The sequence below is a fragment of the Acinonyx jubatus genome, chromosome A2 (genome assembly GCF_027475565.1).
Source record: "Acinonyx jubatus isolate Ajub_Pintada_27869175 chromosome A2, VMU_Ajub_asm_v1.0, whole genome shotgun sequence".
NCBI lineage: Eukaryota > Metazoa > Chordata > Mammalia > Carnivora > Felidae > Acinonyx > Acinonyx jubatus.
The window spans coordinates 104197264-104220209 of NC_069383.1; the positions used below are offsets into that span (position 1 = coordinate 104197264).

The 22946-nt window shown below is 56.9% G+C and overlaps 2 protein-coding genes across 3 annotated transcripts in view; both read left to right on the forward strand.

Moving 5' to 3' along the window:
• Window positions 1-1139: 1139 nt before the first annotated feature.
• Window positions 1140-14888, forward strand: HUS1 (HUS1 checkpoint clamp component). 2 transcript variants are annotated; one of them, XM_027046068.2, is made up of 9 exons: window positions 1140-1343; window positions 1684-1946; window positions 2984-3111; window positions 3196-3372; window positions 5510-5617; window positions 6883-6957; window positions 11366-11465; window positions 12603-12722; window positions 14715-14888. In XM_027046068.2, the coding sequence occupies exons 2-9, from the start codon at window positions 1895-1897 to the stop codon at window positions 14795-14797; spliced, it is 843 nt and encodes a 280-aa protein (XP_026901869.1). In that variant the 5' UTR covers window positions 1140-1343; window positions 1684-1894; the 3' UTR covers window positions 14798-14888. The 2 variants fall into 2 exon arrangements, with proteins under 2 accessions (XP_026901869.1, XP_014920022.1); XM_015064536.3 differs by lacking the exons at window positions 1140-1343; window positions 1684-1946 and adding an exon at window positions 2549-2837.
• Window positions 14889-15024: 136 nt separating this feature from the next.
• PKD1L1 (polycystin 1 like 1, transient receptor potential channel interacting) overlaps window positions 15025-22946 on the forward strand; it is a 129800-nt gene continuing 121878 nt past the window's right edge. The window contains exons 1-2 of the mRNA XM_053218734.1: window positions 15025-15550; window positions 22006-22129. Coding sequence (XP_053074709.1) covers window positions 15488-15550; window positions 22006-22129 — 187 coding nt within the window. The 5' untranslated portion in view covers window positions 15025-15487. The remainder of the gene's footprint in view (window positions 15551-22005; window positions 22130-22946) is intronic.

Sequence of the window (22946 nt, forward strand, 5' to 3'; positions counted from 1 at the left end):
TTGGTTGTTGTTGGTAAAAAAAAAAAAAAAAAACCCTCACTTCTAAGGATTCACAACCGGTGCTACTGATGAGATTATGAAGTGGGATTCGTGAGCCAACGGCTAAGCAAGAATTCTTGAGACATTTTTGATGCAAAAAGGTGACTTTATTACAGCACGGACGCAGGACCCACGGGCAGAGAGAGCTGCGCTGGGGTTGTGAGGGGAGGCGGATTACAGACTTTTAAGTTAGTAGAGGGAGGGGGGTAAGACTTAAAGTCAGTCTCTGAGGAATCGGAAGCAAGGCTTCCAGGACCTCGAGGGGCTGGTGCCCTGAAGATAAGGTTACTTCCGGTCTTTAATGAGACAAAAACATTAAGGCACCGGGGGCGCCGTGGGTTCCTCCAGGAAGGTGACCCTCCGCACGCATCAGGTGTCTGGTAAGGTGACCCTTCGCATGTGTCACGTGTCCGGCAGTGGGCGGTGAGCCGTGAGGCTTCACTGAAGGTGCATTTCTCTTGCCTGTGTTTCCCTCCTCACTGCCATCTGAGCCAGGAGGGGGTTATAAACTGCCCTACTCCAGAGAGGTATAAATTTAAGTGATAATATTATTTAATGTTGAAAGGTCACTGGCCACCCTAACAAGTCTTTTATAAATAAACTAAGGGTTTTCTTTTTAATGTTTTAAATTATTTAAGGTTTATTTTGAGGGAGAGACAGAAAGCACAAGCAGGGGAGGGGCAGAGACAGGGAGAGGATCTTTTTAATGTTTTAAAACAATTGGAAATAGGTGTCACAAAATTTTTTCAAAATGTGAATCCTCAGAAACACTTCCCATTCTTGAGGATTGAGGACTCCAGAGTCACAAAAAGATCACCCTGGGGCTTGACCCTAGACCAGCCCATCCAGGGACTGACAAAAGATCCCACCTCTCCATGGGGGTGACCAGAACCAGATCCGGGTACACCCCTTCCCCCTCCCCCCCCGCCCCCACCTGCAGTCGTGGCCCTGGACCCCGCCTCCTCGGGACGTAGACCCCCGCCTTACAGCCCTCCCCACCTACCCCTCCCTCCCCCGCCTTCCCCTAGGGTGTAACCCTGAGTGAGACTGGGAGCCGCCTCACTGGCCGACCTGACCCGATCCCTCCTCCCTGGTGTGACCTCATCTGACATCCGGGACCCCGCCTCCGCCGGGGGCGTGACCCCGAGAGAGACCCCAGGACCTGTCTCTCAAGGAGACCTGACCCGGACCCCGCCTCCCCGGGGGTGTGATCCCGAGAGTGACGCGAGACCGGCCTCCCTCGGGGACATGACCCTGGATCTCCGCCTCCCCCGCGGACCTGATTCGGAACCCGCCTCCCCAGGGTATGTGACCTGAAGAGAGACCCGAGACCCAGCTCTCCCAGACACTGACCCCAAACCCTGCCTAACCCGGGGATGTGACTCGGAGTGACACCGGGACCTGTCTCTCCCAGAGACCTGACCCAGACCCCGCCTCTCCCAGGGTGCGAGCCGGAGTGTGACCCCTAACCCTCCTCTCCCTCAGACCTGACCCCAAACCCTGCCTATCCTGGGGGTGTGACCCCGACCCCGCCTCCCAGGGGGACAGGATCCTGGATCCCCGCCTCTCCCGTAGACTTGACCCGGACCCCGCCTCCCCGGGGATGTGTCCCCGAGTGACACCCGGGACCTCCCTCTCCCGCAGACTTGACCCAGACCCCGCCTCCCACGTGGGTGCGACCCCGAGCGTGACGCGAGACCCCGCCTCCCAGGGCACGTCACCCGGGATCCCCGCCTCCCCCGGGGAGGGCCGGGCGGCGGAACCAATGAGCGCGCGGCGGCGTTTCCGGCGGGACGCTTAGGAGGAGACTCGAGTCCGCGGCCGACGGACACCCCGCGCGGGCACGCGTCCCGCCATGAAGTTTCGGGCCAAGATCGTGGACACGGCGTGTCTGAACCACTTCACACGTGAGCGGGGTCGGGCCTGCCGCGGGGCGTAGAGAAGAGCGCCGGCCGGAAGGAGGCAGTGCGCGCGCCGGGGGGCGAATGGGGAGGGGGCGCGGGCCGCGGGACGACCGGGTGGGGGTGGTGCGGGGCTGTGACGGAGGCCGTGGGCCCGTGGGAGGGGCGGCGGCGCGGGGGTGGGGGGATAGGGGTGCGCGAGCGGGGATGGTGGGCGGGAGGCCGCGGGAGGGGGTACGGGAGAGGGGGAGCGGGGATGGGGGCGGGGACCACGGAAGGGGTGGTGGCGCGGGGATGGGGGGACAGAAGTAGGGTGACGCGGGTGGAGGGCGTGGGCCCGCGCGGGAGGGGTGGAGGTACGGAGACAGGGATGTGGGCCACGGGAGGATGGGGGGACAGAGGTGGGGGGAAAGGGATGGGGGTCGAGGGGCGCGGGGATGGGGGGCGTGGGGATGGGAGCCCGCGGGAAGGGGGGGGACGAGGATGTGGGCTCGCGGGAGGATTAAGGGATGGGGATTAGGGAGCTTGGGGCCAAAGGGGCAGGACACCCCTCTCCCCCTCCCCCTTCCCCCGCAGGATGGGGCCATGGGAGTGGATGGGGCAACTCTCGGGGAAGGATTGGGTGAACGGACCTGGGTGGGGACAGGCAGGCATGAGAGCAGGTGCCAAGGATTGTTTACGGAACTTGATTTCCATCCCGGAGTTTTTTATCTTAAACCTGCTGCTGTCCCGGATGGACAGTGTATCCAGCACAGACATCTCTTCTGGTCGGGCTGCACTGGCCCTTGGCCCTGCGCTGCAGGCCTGGAGGGCCCCATTGCAGGCTGAGTGAGTGAATGCCTCACTGGGCTCCAGTTAACCTCCCCGCAGCCTTCCTTCTTCATTCCATCACTCCTGGTATGAGGGTTATTGGGGGCCAGTGTGACCGACCGTGTTAAAGCCCCTTTCAGTGGGTTATTTTTCCACCAGCAGTTTCACCACGTTCAGGGGGTTGTCTAAGCTCAGTTGTCCTGGTAATTCCTTGCTTTAACCCCCTGCTGCAGGTGTCAGCAACATGATCGCCAAGCTCGCCAAAACCTGTACCCTCCGCATCAGCCCGGATAAGCTGAACTTCATCCTCTCGGACAAAGTGGCCAACGGAGGCGTGAGCATGTGGTGTGAGCTGGAACAGGTGAGCAGAAGGTTCTGGAAGCCTGTGGACCGCACCCAAAGGCCACTGCAAAGGGACAGAAGACCTCTCTTTTCCTGCCCTTAGGAGAACTTCTTCAGTGAATTTCAGATGGAAGGTGTCTCCGCTGAAAACAACGAGATTTATTTAGAGCTGACGTCGGAAAATTTATCTCGAGCTTTGAAAACTGCCCAGAATGCCAGAGCCTTGAAGATCAAGCTGACTAATAAACACTTCCCCTGCCTCACGGTCTCCATAGAGCTGGTGAGTAGGAGGGAGCGCTCCAGGACTTCCCAGCAGGGCTAGAAGTGGCTACAAGTCCAGGCTTTCTAATAGCACATGGAAAACTAGTTGGTTTTATTTTTATTTTTTTAAAGTTTATTATTTTTATTTCATGTTTATTTATTTTTGAGAGAGAAAGACAGAGCGTGAGTGGGGGAGGGGCAGAGAGAGAGGGAGACACAGAATCCAAAGCAGGCTCCAGGCTCTGAGCTGTCAGCACAGAGCCCCTATACAGGGCTCGAACTCATGAACTGTGAGATCATGACCTGAGCCGAAGTCAGACATCCAACCTACTGAGCCACCCAGGCGCCCCTATTTATTTATTTTGAGAGAGACTGAGCGAGGGTCAGAGAGTGGTGGGGGGGGGGAGAGAGTGAAAGAACCCCAAGAATATCATGACCTGAGCTGAAACCAGGAGTCAGATGCTTAACCGGCTGAGCCACCCAGGTGCCCCTAGTTGGTTTTATTAAAAGCAAAGATGTGCCCACAAATTCTTGTTTTCTATTGGAGTCAGATTCCCTCGTGTATAAATAGTGCTGCAATCACACAGTACTCAGCTGGGATGCTGCCTCTGCCCGTGTGGGAACACTTCTGCCTCTGTTCCAGTCTGCATGTCCCTGTATCTCTGTTCCTCTTAGAGGTGTGGTCCCTTCATCTAGAAATCATGGTTTTTATACATTTTCCCTTTTGAAGGGTTTTCCCTACCTCATCTGTAACCCGTTTAGGTGATCTCTTGGTCTCCCAGAATTGCTGTGTGTTCAGTGCTGCTCCCAGAAGAATCTGACACCTGCTGTCCTCAGGACGTGCCCCCCTTCCCCCAGACTCACAGCTCACAGGACGACGTTCTCACGTCCTAATGTGTTGTTCAAAGCCATGTGTGCATGGGCCCACCTATGCCATCTTGGAGCCACATCGCCTACTCCCACTGTCTAAGTAGTTCCCCGGAGTGTCCCATTCTAGTCCAGCTCCCAGGCTTTGGGGACCCTGGGGCTCCTGCTTGAGTGTCCCCTTCTCACTCTCTGAAACCCCCTCTCCCGTTAGTGCCAGTCCAGCGCCGCTCCTCCCATCAGCAGCCTCCGCCCCCCCCCCCCCCCCCCCGTGCTGTGTGTGTTGTGCCCCACTCTGGTGCGAGCGCTGTGCGCAGTTTGAAGTTCTTCCTGATAACGGATTCCTCGCCTGTTCACTATGTTAGAGCCGATCAGAGTATTCCCCGCCTTAGGACAAGCTTGTGTGATTCCTCATTTGCTTAAGGAGAAACAGGATAGCGACATGTGATGCTTTCTGTCTAAAAGTGCAGGCTAGGGGTGCTGGGGTGGCTCAGTAGGTTAAGCGTCCGAGTCTTGATTTTGGCTCAGGTCCTGATCTCATGGTTCATGAGTTGAAGCCCCACCTCGGGCTCTGCACTGACGGCGTGGGGCCTGCTTGGGATTCTCTCTCCCTCTGTCTCTGCCCCTTGCCCGCTCACACTCTCTCTCCTTCTCTCTCAAAATAAATGAATAAATATTGTAAATAATTAAAAATAAATAAATAAAACGGCAGGATACGTCAATCTGTTGTTTCACGGAAGCCCTTGGACACGGATAAACATGGTTCTGTCCAGCAGTGTAGACGCTGCTGCATGCTGAGCTCACAAAGAACAGTTTCGGTTCCTTCAGCAGACAGGTTGGCTTCTGCCTCACGGCTTCACATGTGGTGAGGGACAGGGTTCCCCTCGTCCCCATCTTCCCACCATGTTGTGGCACGATCTGAAATGTTGCCTCTCGGAGAGGCCTTTCTTGCCCTCCGTCTGGGAACCTCCCCAAATATTCATCTGGTCACTGCTTCATTTTCCTCCAGGCTGTGACCAGTGTGTCACATGCAGCTCAGACAAGGTCGTGTTTGTTTTCTTGCTTCCTGACCCATCTGTGTCCCTGGAACATGGGGACCGTGACTTACTCCTCACACTCCTGACTTCAACAGGGCTTAGCAGGACAGGCACCACGCCGGAAGTACTTGTTTTATGGACTTGGATGAAAGAGTCGAGAACATTCCACGTAGATGCGGGGTCGGCTTCTACTTATTCTTCAGTTACTCTGGTTTTTCTACATTGACGTTATGAAAACATGTTCTCTCTTGGCAGTTATCAGTGTCGAATAGTAGCCGCGTTGTGACACATGACATCCCTATTAGGGTCATTCCTAGAAAATTGTGGAAGGATCTGCAAGAGCCTACAGTCCCAGACGCTGACGTGAGTGATGCCCGTCCTCTGCTTGCAAACTAAATGGTGTGGTTTGAAGTCCCTGATTTTAGTTATGGTCTCGCTATACGTTTCATTTGAAGATTGTATGTACCTGGGAGGAAACGAGAGTCATTTTTAAAGGATTCTCCAGGGAAAAATTGGAATGTTTGCCTTCTGTTGTTTATATAAAACACCTTTAGACCGTGCTGCTCATGGTAGAAACGCCACACGCTTCACACGCAGGACAGAGAATGTCCTGCTCAGTCGTAGCGCTTCCATAAGACTAACCTAGAGTAGTCCTTGGGGGCAAGGTCACTTCTGTCCGTGTCCCAGAACTCAAGTTTTCCTCATCCCATAAGGACTGGTGTCCAGGGTTCATGTAAAAGCGAGGAGGAGGGGCTGTTCCGGGCATGCTGCCGGGAGTCCCAGAGCCCCTGACAGTGAGCGTGGTGCCAGAGGGTCCCTTACATTTTGCTTACAATCAGAGCAAGAAGGAATTGTGAAAATATACCGCGTAGGCTATTTACTGGACTCTGGGAGGCCATCCACACCGACCGGGAGGAAGACCGCGCTGTCTCAAGCAACGTCGGGGGCCGGGTCTGAGGGTCTGAGCCCTGGGGTCCGACCCACCCGCAGCGTCTGTGAGGTGGCAGGTGGCCCTGCGGGCTGTGCTGAGTCCCGTCCCCTGGGCGTGCGCAGGTGCACTTCAGCGGGAGGGCTGCCCCCCTGGAACCGGGAGGACACCATGGGGACATGGGCGCCTGGGTGCGTACCGGTGCACGTCAGTGGGAGGGCCACCCCGTTGGAACCAGGTGGACGCCACGGGGACAAGGGCGCCAAGGTGTCCCAGAGGCAGGCGGGGGTCAGTAAGGATGTAGGGTTTTTCTTTCCCTAGTTTTGTTTTGTTTTTTTTAATTTTAATTTTTTAATGTTTATTTATTTTTGAGACAGAGAGAGACCGAGCACAAATGGGGGAGGGTCAGAGAGAGAAGGAGACACAGAATCCGAAGCAGGCTCCAGGCTCCGAGCTGTCGGCACAGAGCCCAACACGGGGCTCGAACCCACGAATCCCGAGATCATGACCTGAGCCGAAGTCAGACACTCAACCGACTGAGCCCACCAGGCGCCCCTCTTTTCCTAGTTTTAAAGGAGCTCTGTTCCCACAACTTGGAAACAGGATTTCAGAGCTTCTAAGCAACTGCACGTTTCCGACATAGGTGGTGAGCACCGTCCGTCCTTGGCTGCGTTAATGGTTTTTCTCCTCCATTCTGCAGGTTAGCATCTATTTGCCAGTCTTGAAGACCATGAAGAGCATCGTGGAAAAAATGAAAAACATCAGCAATCACCTTGTAAGTGGTCACTTGTTTAGCGAAGAGCTTTCCCAGCATCTTGGAGGTGTCAGGCTCGGGCTGAGTGTCCTGGGAGGAAGCCTCGCCTGGCAGAGGTGTGGGTGCATCCTCGCTCACCTGGTGGCGTCCCAGGGTGCAGGTCCCCCTGCCGAGGCGGGCTCGAAGACCCGGCCTGTGGTGGAGAGCCTGCAGTCTCAGATGCCCTGAGAAGCTGTTTTAGTGCTTTTCAGCCCCCTTTGTAGTGGGGGGAGCCTTTGTGTTTGCCCTGACCCCTCGTAGTCATGTTTATAGTGCGTCAGGGATGCTTTCAGCAGATCCTTGTGCCCCGGACAGAGCGTCACGTTTCGTTTGCTGATGTGTGTTTCTTTAACAAATCATTGGTATCAGCACAGCCGAGCGTCCCGTCCACGTACCATGTGTCTCGGCAAGCACAGGTCCGAGCTGTCCCAGAACACCGGTGTCCTGTGACGGCTTTCACGTCGAGCCAGTCGTCAGGCTGGGGGCCTCCTCTGCGGCGAGTCCGGGCACCTGCAGAGAGGCTCAGGGAGGCCCACAGGGAAAAGCAGGGCAATTAATCCAAGGATCTGGTTGTTTGTTCTTTCGTCCTGTGGAAATGAGTCAGCAAAGTCACTGAGACAGACCGAGTCATCGGAGGTGTTTTTCTCTTCTCTGGAATGTTTAAAAACAAAAAGTTTGTGGCGCGGCCACTGCAGTCTGGAATACTCGGTGGAAAGTCAGAGTGGCCAAGTGCATAGTGAGCATGACTAGATGACCAGAATTCTGCATCTGAAAGTTGTGGCAAGAGAATGAGGGAAGAGAGGGCGCTAGCCCTCTCGCATCCCCATCCCGGAGGCGCTAGGAGGCCCTTGCTGAGATTCACAGCCTTGTCCCCACCTCCTTCAGTGGGGGATGCGGCCGTGGGGCAGTGCGCGTGGGACCCATGTAGGAGCAGGGAAGGCATGTGTGGGGGCCAGGAGTCCCCGCCGTCTGCAGGTGCCACCTCAGACTCCAGCCCCTGAGGGCTTGTCGGCCCACCTGAGCTTCCGGTTCAGGACGGGAGGTGTGTGTGTGCTGGGGTCTGACACGGTCCTGCTGTGCGTCACCTGTTAGCTTACAAGCCACTCAGAGCTATGTACATCAGCTTAGTGGTGACAGCAGGTGGAACAGTGTAGTGACCTAGTGGCAAAGGGGAGTCCTTGGGGCCACACAGACCTGGGCCCCCTCCTGGCCACACTACCCAACCTATGGGCCCTGTCCTGGGTGTCACCCAAAGTGGGCAGGATTGCGCACCTTCACGGGGGCTTTGTGACTTTCCACAAATGGAGAGGTAGGTACCTTATGTTCAGTGCTCAGTACATTGAGTCAGCGCTGCAGAGTGGTAGGTAATTACTATTGAGAAGATCACTGGGAGAAGCAAGATCCCATCCAGACCCTTAAGAGACAGAGGATGTTGGTGAGGGCAGCGTTCTGGTGAGTTCCAGAGTAGACATAAGCGGCTGGGGGTCAGAGACCCATCGTTTGTCAGTTCCCTCCCTGGGTAGTGGCAGAACGGTGGCCGTGCACCAGACACTGGCTGTGCTCAGGGGATGTAGAGCTAATCGTGTGATGACTCAGATTTCTGGATTCGGAAGAAAGTGGAAGAGAGTGTTAAAGGCTGAAGTGAATCTGGAACCACCGCGAGCTGCTTTCCTGAATTAAGTCTATATAAAACCACTGTTTTTCAAAAGCAGCAAGAGTTTACAGATTGTTGTGTGTTGTTTTAATCCCATATAATTTCCAGATTCTATGGGAGTGTGCTTAATACAACAGTGTATTTCTGGGTTCACCAATAAAGTTGACAAGAAACACTTAACGTTTGAGGGCACGATTCCGATACTATGCAATAGTGAAGTTGGAGGACTGTTTTCTACTTAATGTTAAAAGCCTCAGGGGTGCCTGGCTGGCTCTGTCATGGAGCATGTGACTCTCGATCTCATGGTCATGAGTTCCAGCCCCACGTTGGGTGTAGAGATTACTTAAAACTATAACCTTAAAAACAAAAAATGCCAGGGTACCTGGGTGGCTCAGTCGGTTAAGCATCTGACTTCAGCTCAGGTCATGATCTCGTGGCTTGTGAATTCAAGCCCCCCATCGGGCTCTGTGCTGACACACAGAGCCTGGAGCCTGCTTCCGATTCTGTGTCTCCTCTCTGCCCCTCCCCTGCTCACACTCTGTCTCTCTCTCTCAAAAATAAATAAACATTAAAAAACATATTTTAAGTAATAATAATAAAAAAACCCTCAGAGATACTAGCTCAGTCAAGTTCAGAAAGGTTTTGGTTTTGTTTCTAGAATGAGAAATGCTTGGAGTTCACCGGTGTCGAGGAACACGAACGAGGGGTACTGAGCTGCTCACTCAGTGTAGGTAGATGTAGCTGCCTCCAGCGTGCAGGCAGGGCACCTCCACCATCCTGGGTCCCCCACTGCCCCTTTGTCTTTCCACTGCCTCACACGCCGTCCTGTATTGGTGGGTGAACAAGATGTTGACCTGCAAACTGCCACACGGGCTCCCCAAGACCTGCTGGGCATTAGAAATGGGCAGATGCGGACTTGGGAAGAGAAATCAGATCAGATCAGTGAAACTGGAAGCTGTTCGGTGGCACAGATCTTACTATGAACGTCATTGGTAGATCCTGTCCTGTTAAAAAACTCCAGGGTTGGTGTGGAGGATGGAGCTTGGAAGGAATGTTGTCTGACCCTCAGAAGCCTCACAGGCGGGAGAGAGGTCCCCGGGATGGGAGGGTGGGAGGTGGGTCCTAGGGTGGTGTGCTGCCCCTCACAGGCAGGGGAGAGGCCGGGATGGGAAGGTAGGAGGCAGGGGGGTGGGGGTGGGGTGGCCGGCACCCTGTGTGCTGGGAGTGCAGAGGGGCACCAGCGACTGGACGCTGCAACGTCTCCAGACCTTTCTGAACTTGGAAATCTCCCCTGCCAACCTCCGCGCCTGGTTTTTAAATAGAGGGTCACATTTCCACGAATTCTCAAGGTTTTGTGGTTATGCTGCATTTGTAGCTATGACCCAGGGTGCAGCCAGCTGAAAACAGGGCAGTTGGCCAGCTTCTAATTTCCTCGGTCCCTTCCCGTGTGTAGTAGTTGTCAGAGCAGAGCGTGGTTCTACAGTCTCTGCCCGTAGGCGGTGGGGATGCAGGTTGCACTGCACGGGGTCGGTGAAGGGCTCACAGTCCTGTAGAGCGGCCGTCTATCCGGTGACTTGGGAAGGACTAGTGGGGGCAGCACCGGTTAGTCTCCAGGTGCACGGGGTCCGGTGCAGCCCCTCCAGTGTCTCCCTGTGAGCGGGGGGGCTCTAATGAGGGGGGAGGAGCCTGGGGGCTTTTCCATCCCCTCAGAAGCCACCATGGGCTGTTTGGGGCCAGTTTCCCTCAAGGCGCGGGCAGCGTCCCCGGAGGTGGCCCCTCTTCTGGCTCTCCTTTTGGATGACGTGGACTTCCTCGTGTTTTACCTGTGGCTCTCTTCAGGGCGTGTGGTCTCTCTGTTGCTCCATAATTCCTGTTTTTCGTCTGTCCGTCCATCTCATTTCCTCTTACTGCACTCTCTGGGCCCACCTGCTGTGCCCTCCTGGTCTCCTTCCCTCTGCGATCCTCGATCCTCTCATCTCATCCGCTCCCACTCTGTGCCTGCATGAGGTCTGGTCACCTCCCAGCTCCCCCGACTCTTGACTCAGGCTCTTTTTTCTCATCTGTCCCCTTGATGAGCCAGACCTAATCCCTTACGCTTCGCGTCCACTCTGTAGCACCTGCTGGGCTCCAGATGCCCTCTGGCCAGGGGTTTCTCTCTCTCTCTCCCCCTCATCCCCCTGCCACAAGATCTCCATTTGGAGCCTGACCACAGACCTTTTAGGAGTTCTCTTAGAGCGTGGGTTTTCATTGTAGCCGTGGGAGCGGACCAGACGCTTTCTCGCTCCAGAACTCCAGGTTCTCGGTCCTGTTGTGGCCACAGCTTGTCACAGCACGCTGCCGCCCCCCCTGCGTGCCGTAGCAGCCCTCCCCGCATCACCTCTCCCTCTTTCTCCTTCTCTCCTGTAAGCCCCACACCCCTGTTTCGCTCACCTTGAACATTTGCCCCCGGGGTTTCTTCTCAGCACAGGCTCTTCCTGCGGCCTCCCCCACCCCTTGCCCCATGTGCCCTGGCAGCCCCCCCCCCCCCCCCCCCCCGCCAACACGGCTTCCGGGCCTCCATTCAGGGGCCCCCTCTGGGCATTTCTGAGCTCCCTGTGTCGCTGGTGCTGGGTGGGTCTTGGTGCCGTCGTGGGGTGGCCTTGTCACCTGGTTTCATGGAAGCTGATGTCTTCTTTCCCCCTTTACCCCTTTTGTTTTGCTTTGCTGTTTTAAGACTGTAAAATACTCAATTTGCAGATCATTGAAGCAAACCTAAATGGAGAATTGAACTTGAAAATAGAAACAGAGCTAGTGTGCGTTACAACCCACTTTAAGGATCTCGGGAACCCTCCGTCAGGTGAGTTTTCTGGCGGGTTGTGTTTTGCCTTTAATACGTTGTTTCAGGTGCACAGTTGCTGAGATCTCTGCCTGGAAAACGGGTGGAATTCGGCTGCCCGAGTTTCACGCTCGGGGAGAGAATAGACAGCCGAGGCCAGAGCAGGGAAGGTCGGCCTCCCGGGCCCGAGGGTGGTGCCTGCCCCGTGGTCCCCAGGAGCCCTGGCGGCTCTTCAGTGCCCGTCTGCCCGCTTCTCACCTGGGGCGGCATCACAAGGTGGAGAAGGTCTCCTCCTTCCTGTGTACGTCCCAAGTGTTTATGAAATCAGATTAACAGATAGACGCCTTCCTCACCTGACAGATTTTTCTTCCCTACACGGCAACAGAGACCGTGGGACCAGTTCAGTAGCAGGGGACAATGGGGTCACTGACCAGGTGATCTGTGCTGGCAGGGCTCGAGGCCTGGATGACACACTCAGCGGGTGGTGCCGCGGGCGCGAGGCAGGGTCCCGGGGACGTCTGCCGGTCGCGTGAAACCGGCTCAGCTCTGCGCAGCCTCCCTCCCGAACACAGGACGGGCCACCACTTTTACAGTCCGGATCTATCACCACAAGTTGGCTTGTCGATGACCTGTCATGGCGTAGCGTAGCAAGGGGTTTTCACTTGGTGGCGAAGGGCATACGTTCCTGCCAAGGGAAATCTGTGTGATGCAGGCTTTGCTAATCGTTGTGCAGGGGGACTGAGCTTGGTGACACTCGCTTTCTTTAGTTTGATAAATTGCACAGAGGGTCTGGTCTTTGGTGTTTGCCGGAGTTGCAAGGACCTTTTCTCTCGTTTCATTCCACTTTAGAACAGGCAGTCTCGTATTAGCGCCTGACAGTCCCCCTCCTCCGTGTATGTCAGGGGACTGACACGTGCGTTTTCTTCCACTGCAGTGGGGACAGCAGGTCAGATTTCATGTCACTGTAAGTGAAGATTCTCTGGAAATCTGCCACGTAGTTTAAAGAGAAGGACTTGATAAATGCTCGCTTAGCGTCTGCTTAGCGTCTGGCAGCGTCTCCAGGCTCCAAGAGCCGGCAGTCACGTGGATCATCAATCTAAACAGGCAGCTTGCCGCCTCCGGGCTCCCCCGACCCCCCAGCTGTGCGTGTCGTTTCAGCCTCTGAAGACGCGTCTCAGGCTAGAAACCCGGAGCAGATGGCCGAGGTGCGCATCGATATCCGGAGGCTCCTGCAGTTCCTCGCCGGACAGCAAGTGAACCCGACAAAGGCTGTGTGCAGTGAGTGCACATTCGGGTTGCCTGCAGGTGGGGGGGGGGGCGGGCAGGGGGCGGGTCTCGCATCTGCGCACTCTCCTAAGTGCAGAACAGCTCGGTCACGTGGACCCGTTTCCCAGGGCAGTTTTCCCAGATTCAGCAGCACCTGGAGATCCTGATCCGGGGCCCTGCAGCCACACTGGCTCGGCTGCCTCGCCCGGCTACCACACGTGGGTCTGCACCTAAGGAGAAGCTTCCGGAGGACGGCTGTTGATCATCCAGGCTGCTCTGTTAATCTGGCCCGACAGCCATAGCCCCTGACCCCTCTGGACTTAGACTTAAGGTCCCCTCGTATGCCTTTATTTCCCCTCTGTGTCTGAACCTGAGCGGTTCCTCGACTCCCGTTTCTCTCGTTTCTCCTTGACTGCTGACTTTTCCTGCTGGCCCTGTGACCGTGGTGGGTCCTGTCTGTCTTCCTCAGCCATACACTTGCCTCTCAGCTCTTGCCATTCATTGGCCACACGTGAGGGAGGGCTTACTCGCCCTGAACTTTTCGAGGCTCTTTCTGTCTCCTTGTCACTCTGACCACAGCAAGTGGAAGGGAGCTACACCTTTTGTGGAAGAACCGTCAGGCTGCATGCGCAGCACCAGTGGGCGGAGCCAGGGACGGCCGCCAGATCGCCCGCACCCAGGACAAGGAATAGAAGATGCTAGGTGGCTGTGCCAAGGAATGCCAGCCCTCCAAGAGAGACAGGAAGCGAAGCAGATCACGGGTGGGCAGTTAGCGCGTCAGGAAGGCACTGGAAGGGGTGATGGGGTATGAGGGGGTGTGTGGAGGACAGAGGGCCGGGGCAAGGGAGGGAGCTGGCGCAGCTGGGCCTTAGGGCGGGTGCTGGTGTCCGCCTGCACCGAATGGTGAGAACCCTTGGCCTGGCCTGGCGCACGTTCATGACACTGAGGGCGGTGGCTGTGTCTCAGCGCAGGGTCCTCACAGACTCCAGACAGCTGTCCCACCTGCTGCCAGGCTCCTGACCGCTGCCGGGTGGCGCGACCGCAGTCCTGGCTAGCGGTCCAGGTGGTACCCGGGTCACGCAGCCCGACCCCATGCAGCGCGGCGGCATTGGCCCTGCGCAGCACGCCCTCGCCCTCGCGGCCCGCCCAGGACAGAGAGCTTGTCTGTTCTAGGCGAGGCAGCCATCTGAGCTGCCTGTGCCTTGGGGAAGGTGACTTGGAGTCCCCAGAAGTGGCAGATTGTGACAAAGCAAAATTGGATTGCTCCTACCCTTTCCTTAGTCCCTCAGCCCTGCGTCTGTGCCTGTAGTTTCCACCTCCGTGGTGGCGTCCCCCAGGTCCGCTTCTCCACTGTCCCGCCTTCAGGGCATGCTGGCTGCCCTTTGCCCTCAGTCTCCAGCCACCACGGCTCCTGGAGGGTGTTCCTGCTGGCGCCGTGCCCCTTCCTGGCCTCCACCCCCTGGGACTGCTCCCTCCTTGGCTTGGCACTTGCGGCCGGCCCACCCTGACAGACTTCATCCAGCCCCAGCCCTGCTTGCCTCTGAGGCCTGCCCTTGGCTCCCCGGCACAGTCCTGCCCCCGCCCCCTCAGTGGCTGTGGGCCTGGCCACTGCCCTCACTCCTGCGCTCACTGCTGTGGAATCGAGCAGAGTGATGAGCTCCACCCTCTGAGCTTGTGCACCTGCCATCGCGCAGCGCGGCTCCTGACCCGGCCCCTCCTGCGCTCCGGCCTGCGCTGCAGCCTGTCCCCCGTGGTCCGCGGGCCACCGTGCTCGGCCTTCTCACCTCACTTAGCTTGCTCGTGGGTGGCAGACGCGTTTTCCTAGAAGGACACTGATTTGGCAAATGAGGGCCTCTCACCAGAGTCCTGGGCCTCGTCTCCCTGGCTGTGGGCGGTCACGTCGCGGGGAGCGGAGCCGCAGGGAGGCCGGGCTCCAGGAGAGGGGCCCCCGCGTGCGAGCGCTGGCTGCGGCCCTTGTGGTGACAGGTCTTCTTCTCTCCACAGACATCATGAGCAACAAGATCGTCCATTTTGATTTGCTCCACGAGGACGTCTCCCTGCAGTACTTCATCCCGGCCTTCTCGTAGGCCGCGTCCGGCCCCTCTCTTCCCTCGGTTCCGTGCTGGTGGGAACTGGAGCTTGCGGAGCACAGTTGGATAAACAAACTACTTCGTGTTGCTTCTTGTTCTCATGTCTGTTTCGTTAAGACGCGGCAAAGAAAAGGAAGAGTTTCTTTATGCAGGCTTCAGGTAGCCGAGGCTTCTAGGAGCTGCCCGACGACCCTGGCTCTGCTCCCCGGAGCCGGATGACGGGCAAGGGCGGCCCTCCCGCTGCCTTGGTTGCGCAGAGCGTCACAGGGTCTGTGGGGGGCTGTCTGGCTACAGTGTGTGGAGCCTTAGCTGCCGGTCCTCCCAGGTTCCCGGGGCCATTGTCCGTCCTGGGTCACGATCCTCCCCGTTCTGTCTCCCCCTGACGTTCGGATCTCGTGTCCCCCGTGGTCCGCGGGCTGCCGTGCTCGGCCTTCTGATGTTCTGGAAAGCACAGCCGCGTGTGTAGGGGAGGGACAGAGACCTCCAGTAGCCTGTGTTCAGGGCCGAGACTACGTCTCATCCCCTGGGGCCCGCCCCATCACGTCCCACCGTGGCGGCCTCTCCTCTGCTCCGTGGATGGGGACGTCGTGAACAGTGTCTTAACTCACGGGACAAAGCCGAGAAGTAAGGCAGTTGCTCCGAGGAAGAGGAACAAGTGGGAAATCTGCAACGTGGAAAGTTTCCTTCATGGCCTCTTCTGAGTACTCGGTGCCAGCTGGGTATTTGAGTGCCTCTTCCGCTGCTCGTCAGGTGAGTTCAGATGGGGCGGAACGTTTGTTCATGTCGCCCTAAGTGAGCACATCTCTCTTTGGCTTGTAGCAAAGTTAATTCTAGCTGCAGCTTCAAACTTAGAAATCGTGATGTTCAATGGGGCAGTGCCTGAAAATAGTTTACAAAAGCGGTTTGGCTCTGTTTTGTTTTTTTCTGTTTGTTTTGTTTTGGTTACAGAAAATGTATTAGTCACCAACCTGGAAAATTGTTTACTTCTGATTATTTAAATGATTTTTAACACGTAACGAAGATAGAATGCTGTTTGTGAGTGTAAGTTAGCAGTAAAGTAGCACATCCTTCATCTGTCCGACACAGCAGGGCCCGTTCTCTGCTCCAGCGCGTAGCCCGCGTTTGGCATTCTGTTGTCCGGCGTCAGGTGACGTGGGCACAGCTGCTCAGACACCTGAGATTTTGCCGAGTGGGTTTTGTGACCTGCCCGGGGCCACACGGCTGGTGGTGGGGATGGGAGTGGCACCCAGGCCCTGGCGTCTGATAGGAAGCCCTCTCCTCCAGGCTTTGCCGTGCAGCCGGAATGATGAGTCCCACCTTTCAGAGTCCGTGTTCACCAGTCATTTCCTGAGTCTGGGAGAGTGTCATCGTCTTAAATCTGCTGTAGGATAGCACGTTTACGTGCAGTTTTTAAATGTCCTGAAACCACATGTAATTTCTCTCTGGTTTGTACAGTGTTTGTTTAAGTAATGCCGGATTTTGATGGTTTTATGGATGGCCTGAGTCTGTGTGGACTAGCCACACAGCCTTCCCTGGGGGTCAGGACGGTGGGGTCTGTTTCTGATTCTCTGGAGGACTTGCGGCTTGGTGTTCCCCAGCGCCCGGCCTCAGGACCGGCCCCTCAGAGACTTGAATGAGGATGGCCATCCCTCCACCGCCGGGGAAGCTGGTGGAAACCGCAGACTTAGGGGAGCCCAGGGTGCCGCTTTATTGGGCAGTATACCAGGGTGAAAATCTGGTAGGTCGGGAATAGCGGTTTAGTCCACTTAGAAACACGCACGTAATTTGAAAGGTTAACTTCTTTCGGGACTGGCACCTGGGAGTGCTGAGATGTCTCAGTCGTGTCCCGCACGCTGGAGATACCCCCTGCATGGCTGTTCTGTGCTCAGGCCCCCTGCTTCATGCCCCCGTCCCCTGTGCTGGCTCAGAGGTGTGCAGGAATACCCGACCCGGCAGCTCATGCAGGTCCCTCCGGGCCTGGCACAGGACCCAGTCCAGCGACCCTGGAACATGACCTCCACATTTTCCTGGGTCAGGACCATGGCTGTGCCCAGACGGGGAAGGTGTTGAATGGCATTCAGGTTGTCATGGGTGTGGCCAGATGAGCGGGGCTTCACTTTGAAGAGATACAGTTGTGTCCTTTTGTGTGGATTCCAGTGGGGGGGTCCATGAGGAATCCTGAGCCCCTGGGGTGTCCTTGAGCCAGCAGGTAGGAGCCCTCTGTGGGGGACAAGGAGATACCTTAGCCAGCAGACAGTGCCTGCTGGGGTCGGGTTGGAGAGTTATTACGTGTGGAGCCTTCAAGGAGCCTTCAAAACAGCCATGTGCCCTTTCGCCCACTACTTGTGCTTATAGGAATTGACACACAGATTATAATCAGAGGTGTTCTAATATTCTTGTACTGAAACAACATGAAATATCCTAAATATGAGTTTATGGGGGATTTGTTGAATCATCCGTGGTTGGACAGTATTTCCTACTCTAACAGCAACGTTGCAGAAGGAGCGCCCTGGCCGGCATGGTGTTTACGGTGCACAGTTCATCACGGAAAGAAGCCCAGACACTCGTGTGTACCGTGTGACTCTGGTTCTGAGGACACGAGTGTCTGTAGGGGAGAGAAGGGCTGGAAAACCTACACCAGCACCTACACCTGATCATTGCTGAATGTTTTACTTCGATCTTTGTAAACCGGGGTATTTTCTAGAACTCTTATGATCAGTTTTGTAACAAAAAAAAATTAGGTTTTAAAGGACTGAGCAATAATATTTGTTACTTGAATGCAGTCCATAATCACCTGGCAACTAGAGTTTCCGGAGCATCAGACTTTAGATTCTGCATTTCCACACGCATCCTTTCCTAAGCAGAAAGCTGAAGTCTCACTAGTCGTGTTGCAGGAAGGTCACAGCACTGCGTCCACGTCCACAAGGTGCTGTGCATGGCAGCGTGATTGCCGTGTCTGTGGTGAGGGGTGCAGACAGTTGCTGGGGTCCAGGCTGGTGGGGCTTCCCAGGTCTGTGATGAGCGGAGACCCCTGGGAGCATGGGGCAGGGGGCCGCCTCCCTGAGCCCCACTGACCGTGCCCTGCATGGGGAGAGCCCCCGTTCCCCTGGAGACCCGGGGAGATTTGGGGAGATGCTGACCCCAGTCCCGGGCAAGGCCTCTAGAGCTGAAGTGCAGCCATCGGGTGAAAACCTCACACGAGACTGGTTCTGGGGGGTCTGCTGCTGGTCAGCAGTTACCGCACCCTGTGACCACAGCTCCTGGAGGAGGGTGACCAGCCCAGCGGAACACAATGGGGGGGAAACCCCAAGTCTGGTTTCCTAGGTGGGGTCCTCCCCTGCTGGCAGCGGCCACTGGGGCTGAGCCTCCCCTCCTGCTCTGTCCTCCCCTCTGCTCCTCCTCTTACTGGGGGCACGCTGCTCACCTTCTGTGCAGGGGCTCCGCCAGAGCCCGGGGCCTGCAGTCTTATCACATCGGAGGGTAACGGTCAGTGTGATTTCGGGGTGCTGGCTGGCTCATCTGTTCCTAGTGACACAGGGGACCTCCCTTCCTGTTGGACACATCTGGGATGACCTGGAGTGGGTGGGTGGTGGCACCGCTCGGCTGTGCAGCGGCTTCGGGGCCCCACCCGCCTGAGGATTCCTGCCCCCTGCCCCGGACTTGCATGGCCACAAACGACATGTATTTTAGACCCTAATAAATTCCCCCACCCTACGTGTTGCGCTTTTTATTTTTTATTTTTTTCAACGTTTATTTATTTTTGGGACAGAGAGAGAGCATGAACGGGGGAGGGGCAGAGAGAGAGGGAGACACAGAATCGGAAACAGGCTCCAGGCTCCGAGCCATCAGCCCAGAGCCTGACGCGGGGCTCGAACTCATAGACCGTGAGATCGTGACCTGGCTGAAGTCGGACGCTTAACCGACTGCTAGCCGACTGCGCCACCCAGGCGCCCCTTGTGTTGCGCTTTTTAAATTGCTGCCTTGGAACAAGATACGTGCTAAAGTGGTTGTGTTAATTTACCGTTCATAACGTATTTTTAAAGAGAAAAATCAAAGTGATCCCTAAATCTTTAGTGCCGAATAGTGACTTCTGTGACTTCTGTGTCCTGTCCGTGGAATTGTTCTGTGCGACTTTGCAGACGGAGAGGGAAAGAGGGGTGGAGGGGAGAGGGAGGGAGGGGGAAGGAGAGGGCAGGGAGGGAGAGAAGGAAGGAGTGGGAGAGCAGCGGAGAAGGGAAGAGGGAGGAGGAGAAGGAGGGGGGCGGCAGGAGGGGGCGGGGAGGAGAGAACAATTAGAAAACAGTCAGGCTGTCAGGATGTCCGCCCTGCCAAGTGGCCAGGGTACCGAGGCATTCACGATCAACTTGTTGAGGTGTGTGAAGAGTGATCTGTGGATGTTTAGTTTACTTTTGAAGGCCGTGGGGGAATTGGGAAGATTTTAGAGGGACAGGTGCCGTGTGCTCATTCAACAAGTATCTAAGACAGTTGCTGTTTTAGTCGCAGGCATAGGGAATGTGTTTTTCCTACCTGGAAACCTGCTCGGAAAGTGTCCCGTGAGCGCCCTCTGCTGGCAACGTGAGGTGCCGGCTCTGTGTCCCCGTCGCACACTCTATTCAGGGCATCGCCTTGCTGGAGCTACGGTGGAGCCTCACGCAGGACTCACCCTCTGCCCTGCGCACGTTAGCACCAGGTGGGCCGCCCATCTGGGGGGGCTGGGAGTGAGTGGGTGAGACCCCCCCCAGCTCCACCCACCCCCCAGCTCGCTCGTGATTGGCCAGCTGTCAGGGTGTTAAGCGCCAGGCTCACTGACCCTCTCAGGACAGGGGACGGCTGTCCTGCGTGCAGAGGTTAGGGCTGCAAGCGGGAGGCCCCCTGGATGGAAGCGGTCTGCATGGGACCTGGCTGGAGGGCGTTCATCCGAGCCCTGCCCCTGCTCCTGCCCCTGCTGTCCTTGCTGCAGCCCATTCCTGGGAGCAGCCCAGAGGAAGGTAGGGTCCCCTTTACCAGGATCTTTGCCCTCCCCTCACAGCTGGAACTTAATTACCAAATTCTCCCCACGCACACTTGGGTGCTGAGTCGAGACGAGAACGTGGTTGGGGTGGGGTGGGTGCCGCGGAGGCCCAAGGTTGGAGCATCTCGAGATGGGCAGTGCGTGCCCGTCTGTGTGGGCCTCCAGGAGTGGAGCCCACGAAGGCGCGGTTTGCTCCATAAGAGGTGGGGTGCCGGGCGTTGCCGTTGGTGCCGGCCTGCCACGTGGGTACCTGGCTAAGCTCCATTCAGAGCGGGGAAACTGAGTCCTATGGTAACAGCAGGGCCCAGATCAAAAGAGCAGGGAAAGGCCACCAGCCGTGAGGAACAGCATTCCCGAGGTGTTGGGTGCTCGGTGTGGTATGCAGGGTACCAGGGCCTGCCCGAGCGCTGGCGGTGGGGACCTTACACAGTGCCACCGTCAAGCCGCCGTGTGTGTCTTAGCTGCCCTGAGCCTTCCCTGGAACCGGCAGGCCTCAGTTAAGTCGACTGTTAGCTCAGAGGTAGCACCAAAACTGAGCACTAAATCCCAAATAGAATTTGTGGCTCCAAACAGTTCTGAGTAGGTGACTTTTGTTCATCAGAACTTAGCGAACACAAAGGAGGGGTGGAGGCTGCATAGGGTGCTTTGCCTTCCAGAAGGTTCTCCCAGGGGTTTGGTCCTGGTGCAGGGAAGTTGTGCAGAGAAACCTCCAGGACTGGTGGGGGACATCCTGGCAGAGCCTTGGTGGCTCCTGCCAAGGGGTTTCTGGGGCCGTTTCTTAGAGAAAGCTGCTAACTCATTCCCTCTGGAGTGTCTGTACTGAGCACAGCTGAGAAGGCCCTTCAGAGAGTGCCACCCTCACCTCCGGGCGTCCTTCCGCCCTCACAAGTGACACAGTGGTGGCCCCTGTTCACCGGCCGCAGGGCTCCGAGCACCCACAAATCCCGTGTCTGACACTGACCTTGAAACGTGGCTGATGTGATGGAGACGCTAAATTTTACGTAGCCCAGGTGGCTGCGGCTGGCCCAGGGGACAGCGCAGGGACCTTAGTCCTCTCGGTTCTTTATCACGCCCAGCATCTTGGGTTGGCTCTGACGCCTGGAGCTCCATCCCCGACCCCTGGGAAGAAAACTCCCGGCCCGGTCCCCTGCCCGCAGGAGTGGATGTTGGCTCACAGAGGTCCTCATATTTGACAGGAAGGTGCCAGCCCCAGGGCTCTGGAGAGGGACTGTTTGCCAACTCAGTGGGTATTTGCACACAGCTCACTTTAAAGCCCGTCACCGGTAAAGCCGGAAGGTACACATTTCCCCGTGGGGAAAGGACGAAGGGGGCCAGAGGTGCTGGGAGGGGGCCGTGTGCAGGGCCTGTGTGCTGATCCCACCAGGGGCTCCAGGCCCTGTTTACTCACCTGCCCTGCTGGGCTGCAGGGCCCCAGCAATGTTCTAGAAATCACAGGATTCAGAGGAATTTGCCTAAGTCGAACGCGCAGCCTCCTCAGTCTTTCTCCAGGGACCCTCTCTCCCTCCCTTCCCCTCCCCCCCCTCCCGCAAGGAGCTTCCGGTGCCCCTGCAGCCTTCTCAGTCTTTCTCCCAGGATCCCCCTCCCCCAGCCTGGGAAGGAACTTCTGGTGTCCCCAGTTGACACCACTGTCTTCTCCAGTGACGTGCACACCCATAAACAACCCCAGGCCACACAGAAGGGCAGTCTAGTGTTCTAGGTAAAACACAAAATAAGACAACCTTTTGCAAAATCCTTTATATTAAACTAAAATGTCAACATAAAGAATTAAGGGAACTGACCGATAGTGAAAAAAGAGAGACGCTTATTGTGGGAGGACTCAGGCAGCCCTGGGGGCCGCAGAGGAGTCGGGGGAATGGCTGGGGTGGCCCTAAGGGTCCTGTGTGGACTCCCAGTCAGTCCTTCTCTCCTCCCAAATGTGGTATCCGTGGTTGCAGTGTTTTCCCAGACTTATCTGCTGCCAGATGCCCTCTCCCCCTGCTGCCCGCCCTCCCAGGTGGGCAGGCGGACACACAAGGACCCCCACCTACTCCAGGTGACTGGATGAGAGCAGCTTTGTGAGTTAGGGAAGCAAGCCTTTCTGATGGGGAGCATATTGCCAGTGGGTTTTCTGCTCTCCCGTGTTGGCCGTGTGTCCAGGAACGAGCATAATCTCTCCTACTTCCCTGTCTTCCAGGGGGCTCAGGAGGAAGCTGGCTGGCTGGCTGCTGTGGCCGGGGCCATGACCCGGGGACACCGGGAAGGACCTGGGTCCCCAGGGCCCAGGAGGTCTCTAAAGGCGTTTCTGATGACTCAGAGAGGTGAGCAGCCCTGGTCTTAGGGAGTTTGATAAGCTGTATTTTATGTTACTATTTTTAAAGATTTTATTTCTAAGTAATACCTACACCCAGCGTGGGGCTCAAACTCGACCCTGAGATCAAGCGTTGCACACTCCACCGACAGCCAGCCCAGTGCCCCCACAGTCTGTATTTAAAGCATGCATTTGGGAATTTTCTTAGGAATATTCTACTCTTACTTGAGCGTTGGGAAAGTGGGACCTTTTCAGGGAGTTGCGCAGAAATGAGCATTAGCCCGACTTGAACCCAGCCCGTGGCGGGGAGGACCCCCGTGACTTCAGCCTGCGTGCCTGGCCTGTGGCACTGCCGGTGCCGAACCTGCCACTTCTCCGTCTTTGTGCCACAAAAGGGCGTGAGCTCTGAAGGTCACTGCTGGACCGGTCATCGCCTGAAGGACGTGCATCTGCACCGGGGGCCCGGGCTAGCTCAGGTGGGGTGGGGCAGCACCGGGGTCCCGGGGTGTCTCTGCAGTAAAGCCCAAGGAAGCAGGAGGATTCGGGCTGCGGGGGCCGTCTTCACCCCCGCAAAGTGCCCTTCACTCTTCCTGCAAACCCGGAATGCCTGCGGGGGTCCCAGAACCACCTGCTGCCTGCGTAGATGGAGTGGAGCTCTTTTCTCACGTCCCTTGTGCGGAGTGCGGGGCAAGCCGGGCGTCACCAGGGCCACACAGACTGTACTCCATCTTCCCTCCGCACGCTCCATATGCACCAGCACAGCTGGGTCATCGACTCTGCCGTCGACCGCCCGCTGGCCATGTGGCTTCCATACCCCTGCCCCCGAC

Coding starts and splice junctions, on each gene's coding strand:
- HUS1 (XM_015064536.3), top strand. CDS start 2,777: ATGCCTCACTGGGCTCCAGTTAACCTCCCCGCAGCCTTCCTTCTTCAT. Junction 3,112..3,195: donor TGTGGTGTGAGCTGGAACAG/GTGAGCAGAAGG, acceptor TCCTGCCCTTAG/GAGAACTTCTTCAGTGAATT. Junction 3,373..5,509: donor TCACGGTCTCCATAGAGCTG/GTGAGTAGGAGG, acceptor CTCTCTTGGCAG/TTATCAGTGTCGAATAGTAG.